Consider the following 6,076-nt stretch of genomic DNA (forward strand, 5'->3'; position numbering starts at 1 on the left):
TAATCTAACAATGACCTAATCAATTAATTGAACAATAAATTATTAATCAGAATTAATGTTGAGAAATAATTTAATGATTTAGAATGATCTGGAAGTTCAAATTATGAAAACTTCATTAAAAAAATTATATGATGAAGAACCGCAGCCAGCTTGCTTAGTTGTACAAAGCCAGCTGCCGTCAAGCTAAACAAAGCTTTGCCAATCGTCCAAGTATTATTCAGTTCTTACAAATTCAAACGGATGTTAAGCTGAGACTCCTATACTTATACAGAAATACTCAATTCACAGCTTGTGCATTCACGAGTGCAAGCTGAAAAGTAGGGTCAACGCATGGGGAACTTAGAAGTGCAGTAAAAATGAATAAAATCTTTACTGACACGGTGACACTCATAATAAATTACCTCAAAATTAACACTAAAATCTAAACAATCAAACTAAAAAAAAAATAAAAAACAGTACTGGTAGTCAACAGAAAGATTAAAGTACTGTTAACTTTTTGCCTTAGACATCATACGTGCATATGTATCATTTAATGTGCCTTGAAATACAAAGCAATAATGTTAAATTTTAACTTTCTTTCCCAATTTAATTACTATATGAAAATTGATATGGTATGAGATAAAGTGAAATAATTTATAAAACCATACAGATAAATATTACATAGTTGTTAATAAAAATTGATGCAGCATTAGGTATTAATACAACTACGGTTATGTTTCTATTGTGTATTTTTTGTAAGAGTAAACGACTTTTTTCCATCCAAATAATGATTTAATGTCGGTTTTTTACCCACAGATTTTTAAAATATCATTTTATTATCCAAATTTATATTCCATTTCCGATTCCGACATCATTGTGACCTCACATCACCATAATTCTTTTCACTGATTATCACTCGTAAAAAACCCTCAAACCATACTCCTGCCGACTCCACCAATCACCGATAATCGAACAATTAGGGTTTGCACAATCGTCCTTCCCAAGTCAAATCCGATCAATCACAACTACCAAAATCTAACATTGTACCACCAAAAGATTCATTAGCCTCCCCTCTTTAAAAGCCTTAATAATCTAGAATGAGTTTGCTTTTTGTTCACTGCCAGAATATAAACTTGGGTAGTAAAGTAGTATTTTTAAAGTCTGTGAGTGGGAAAATGTCATTAAACCACTATTTGGGTGGGAAAAAGTTGTTAAGTCTTTTTGTAATAGTGAAAAACCTAAGGTGTGAGAGTAGAGAGAAGAGTGAGCTGTCAATACTGTTCATCTTTGTATTATGTAGTTTTCTAATACTCAATAAAATCGCTCTATTTAAATGCTGGACATAATTCATTGAAAAAGGAATGAATTAGGGTAAATCATTATGTTATGTTGTTATTTTATGCATTTCTTGTAACTTGTTTGTTTTCAGTTTCAAAGCCGCATCACTCTTTTATTACCACGTTGTTATAGATTATTTGCATTTATTGAATTTTTATGAGTTCAAGTTTTTCTATACAATCATTCGCCATCTCATGTCACCTCTCAGTTTGTATGCAAAGTTTTTGTGGTACAAATTAAGTTTTTTCTTGTTAACAAAAGGAAATATTAACTCGCAAGATTTGGAACCCTAGTTGCCTAGGGTTGACCCGCTCCTGCATTCAAGAATCCCTGTACAACCTCCCTCAAGTCTTCAGCCATTAGAGCAAATGCTTCAACTTCTGTAAAAGCACAAAGATTTCCTGGTGAGCGGGGTAATGGGCGCAAGGGGTTAGGATCAAAAGCCCATACGGTAAGTTCACCCCAATAGGGATCCGCCATAAAGACAATGCCTCCACCGTTCATACTCGTTGATAGACTGCCTTGCATCACGAAGAGCATCTGCCTAATTAGCTCACCCTGACTTACAATGGAAGACCCTGTCCCGTATTGCACCGGCTGAAGACGGTTACACATTTGGTTCAAAAATTGTTCCTCCATTCCTCCAAATTGTGGCACCTAATTAAACAGATCCAGGATTAATAGACATTTCAGTAGAAAATTTGACACTATTTAATAATATTCATCCATCATCTTTGTTTTAATGTTTGAGTTGGCATTATAACTATTACATTTTAATTTTCTTTTCTTAACCATTCATTCATTCTGTCTTTCTCTCTCTTTCTCTTTTTCGCCCTTTTGTTTTCTTTCTTTGCCTCTCCATATCCTTCTCTCCCTTTCTTCTCAAGTTATGCTCCACATGAAATATTGCATGTAAACTACAAAAGCCTTCCTAAGGATTAGTCATTCACTAGCTTTTTTTTTCCTCCAGTGCAGCCCGGTTCTGTATTTTTTCACCTTGACTATTGAAAAGATAATCAAATTATGAGTAGAAGGTTTGAAAAAGAACTCACAGTCCTAAGCACTTCCAGGCAAAGTACTCTTTTTATTTGGTTACGCAGGTGCTCTGGGAGATCGTTGAGATAATGTTCTGCGCTAAATTGTTGGTAATACGCGTAAACCTGCCGTTGAAGATTCTCAGGCAGCATTCTAAAGACTCCCCACTGCCTGGTATCTCGTGCCCTCAATCTCCTCTCCTCTAATCTTTGCGTTTCAGATTACAGATATATCTGTTTCACACATGAAACACAGTTAAAGTCATTGTGCTTTTGCAATTCATCTAGTCTGTAGCATAATAAATCAACTATATAAGAGACAAGAACTAGAAAAATATATACCAACCTGCAATCTTCCATATAAAAGGACAAGTAGCATGAGGCTGGTTAGATAAATCGAAATCACGAACAAGTTTTCCTCAACATCGGTACTTGTACGGAGGTTTTGGGCCATTGAACTGCAAGCAATTGGTACATAAATTTTAGTCAATAAAAATGCATATGTACAATTTGTTAAAATGAGTCCAGCAAGAGAGTTAACATGATATAAGTTTTACTATTACTAACAAAGGAAGCACTTTTGCTTAATTATGTGGAAGAAGAAAAGACTTCTCCAAACGAGGTGAGTCTCGAATGAAAGGGCCGGGAACTACCCAAGACAAACACATAGGCGAAGTACTTAATTTACACGCGCTGGAAGGTAAAAAAAAAAGAAGAAAAAAGATATTTTCAACAAATAAAAAAAGAAAGATATAAAGCTCCGCAAATCTTTTATTCACAAGCTACGAACTTATTGCTACTACGTTGCTAGCAAGAGCCCAATAATGTTAATGGGTTAGTTTAAACATTAGGATAGGGGGTCTGTTATGGCCTTGAGGGATATAAATTTAAAGATGATTGTATGTAAGGATACCAGGAACCATAGATATAATGTATTATGTATTTTCTGTTCTGGACAGCCTCTCTTTTCTAAAGGAGTTGGAAGAACGTAATAATTAAATATGGAGATAGAGTGAACGATCCCTGTTTATATATTTGGTGTCAGAGAAATAACCAAGAGCCACTTGGGCATTGGACATGACATGCACACAGCTACAGAGTCCAGTCAATTCAATTAATTAGATGATAGAAACAGGTCAATTGGCTAGAACAGCTAGCTGAACTCAACTACATCTTTCCAACAAACCAAATCATTTATATGTGTTAATGCAGATGTTTAATAATGTAGATATCCATCTCTTTAATCTTCTCATTTGAAGATTTTATATATTTATATACATAGATAACAAACCTTGTAGTTAGCAATCCCCATCTTAAACAGTAGAAGAGCTTGGTCGTAAATTTTGTCTCCTCCACAATACCAGATTGAAGAGCATCTTGGAATATCCCGAAATCATAGATAGTTGTATCTCGTATGATCTTTGGGCAATATAGACCCAGAAATTTGTTGTCGCCTGCAGGACTGTGATAATCACAGTGCAAAGAGCCGCAGCTACGTCTACGGTAATATAAACAGGCTTCGTTCCAGCAATCAGTTTCTCTTTCTATAGCCATAAAAAAACCATAGGCCTCCAAATACCTAAAAACAGATCAGTGACTTTTTGTTAAAATTATATCAATACAAGGGGCTCAAAATACTACATTAGCTTAAAATGTTTCTATATACTCTATATCAATATGTATACATAAATTTTGTATTATAACATGAACTTACATGACCTGGAAGCAGGTAAATAATGAAACAGGAGGCAGCGTTGAGGCATTTTATAACCTCAACAGGAAAGCCTGGAGCTCTTTGAGCTTCTACATATGACTTGCAGATACGAACAAGCTTTAGTAAGTATTGCACAATGATGGTATATTTAAGCCACTTCAATGCATCAATAAATTCCCAGCCTCTTGCCCTATGTATGATCAAAGTCACCATCTGGACACAGCACATGCATCTAAGTTTAAAATCAATATATAAGCCACAATGTTAATATTTATAAACGAAGATATTGTACTTTTATGATTATGAATACTTAGAAAAATGATCAGAGAGCAAAATTGTCTGGGCATAAATTGTAATATAACTTTGCAAGATGCAAATAAAATTCATAAATTATACTACATCTTAATTACCTGTGGGAGAGGAAGAATGCAGAGGACATCTAAGACAACAAAAATTATTCGCCTTCGTCTTTCGTGATAGAAGACGAAGATTATATGACACAAGTCAACAAGAAACCGAAGAAGACATACAGCAATCATCAATTTCGTATCCAACCGAAGGCATTTTTTGTAATCATTGACCAGAAAAATGTAGAAGAACATGGGATCCAATAAGGTTGATATTATGGACACCCAAACTAAAGTCCACTTGTAGGGAGCTTCCTCCAGTGGGTCAAATATATTCCTAAAACGAGGAGGCAAGTTTATGGACACCAAAATTTCATTACAAAAGTTTGCAATACGTTCTCTTAAAAATAAAATTTGCGCTGCCATATCTTCTTCCAAATTCCAGTTCTTGAAACTGAACAATACACGAAGCTTTAAAATCAAAGTTGAAGAAGTACAAATCTGGATTTTGAAAAACCTGATCTCAAAGGCGATGCTTTTTTAATGTTTATTGCTAAGTTGAAATAGAAACTATTAAACAAGTCAGAAATGCGCTTTTAACTATTTGTTAAATGAAGGAAAGATCATTCTCTAAGCTTTGACTTTATATTAATAATGTGAACTCGAGCGAGAGCTGAGATGTCATTCTCTTCGAAAATACCTCGAAAAGCTCTAGTTAAAATTTAGCCTCCCTCCTAGTGGGAGATTCAGAGTTTTTGTTTGGGGATTCAGAATAAAACATGCCTAAGTTTGTATAGTAAATTGGAAACTAAGTAACTTCATTCATAATTTGGAGATTTTGTAGATGGAATTTAGAATTGAAAAGCATAATATGAAAGGGACTTTTGGTTGAGGGTTACGTGGAATTATTAGGGTTATGTGAAATTATTGGGGTTAAGTCATCTTATATTATTTGATTATCATGTTTAGTTGTCAAGTAATATAAGATATTGGTAATCTTCAAATACCAATAGTGGCTATTAGTAATATTGGAGGTAATTTGATTACCTCAATTTTCCTTGGTATTCTAAGATTATCATGGTTATCTTTTTTTATTACAATTTTATCTCTTATTAATAAAATTTTAGGACAATGATACCTTTATTTTAAAATTTATTTACATGAATATGACTTTTACTATTTCACCCTAATTAATTAACTTTTTGGATAAAATTATCCTTGAATTCAAAACAAATTGCAGCCCACCCAAGCCACCACCCCCACCCACCTGCCGCCATCTGCCACCGGCAACAACCATCGTGGCCAGCCGTTGCCGCCACCAGAACAGCGCATGGAAGGCCGAAAATGGTCGTCGTGAGCCGATATGACCATTTTCGGCTAGATATCTGGCAAAGGCCAGATCTGTCGATCTGGTCGTCAACGGCCAGATCTGTCACGTTTGGCCATTTTTCGGCTAGATCTCTGGTCGGAAATGGCCATACAATGCACGCAAGCCATTTCCTGCCTTCCGTGCTCCGTTAGGTTGCCGGCTGTTGGCGGCTTGCGGTGATTGCCGGCGGCTGGTAGTGGCTGGGTTGGTGGGGGTGCTTCATTGATTTTTCAAACTTTTATTATGAGATTGTTTTTGCTAAGTTTTTAAATGCAGGGGGTTATAATAATCCAAA

General features: G+C 35.2%; 1 protein-coding gene across 1 annotated transcript; it reads right to left on the bottom strand.

Moving 5' to 3' along the window:
- Positions 1 to 1,614: 1,614 nt before the first annotated feature.
- Positions 1,615 to 5,783, bottom strand: LOC116133302 (cyclic nucleotide-gated ion channel 1-like). Its single transcript, XM_031419016.1, has 7 exons — positions 5,680 to 5,783; positions 4,476 to 4,866; positions 4,123 to 4,278; positions 4,066 to 4,070; positions 3,643 to 3,930; positions 2,698 to 2,809; positions 1,615 to 1,974 (listed from the first exon to the last, which is right to left on the bottom strand). The coding sequence occupies exons 1-7, from the start codon at positions 5,781 to 5,783 to the stop codon at positions 1,615 to 1,617; spliced, it is 1,416 nt and encodes a 471-aa protein (XP_031274876.1).
- Between the last annotated feature and the right edge of the window lie 293 nt (positions 5,784 to 6,076).

Source organism: Pistacia vera, unplaced genomic scaffold (assembly GCF_008641045.1).
Source record: "Pistacia vera cultivar Batoury unplaced genomic scaffold, PisVer_v2 Contig268, whole genome shotgun sequence".
Classification (NCBI taxonomy): domain Eukaryota; kingdom Viridiplantae; phylum Streptophyta; class Magnoliopsida; order Sapindales; family Anacardiaceae; genus Pistacia; species Pistacia vera.

Coding starts and splice junctions, on each gene's coding strand:
- LOC116133302 (XM_031419016.1), bottom strand. CDS start 5,783: ATGGTCATATCGGCTCACGACGACCATTTTCGGCCTTCCATGCGCTGT. Junction 4,279..4,475: donor GCATTCTTCCTCTCCCACAG/GTAATTAAGATG, acceptor TGCTGTGTCCAG/ATGGTGACTTTGATCATACA. Junction 2,810..3,642: donor TGGGGATTGCTAACTACAAG/GTTTGTTATCTA, acceptor AATTGCTTGCAG/TTCAATGGCCCAAAACCTCC.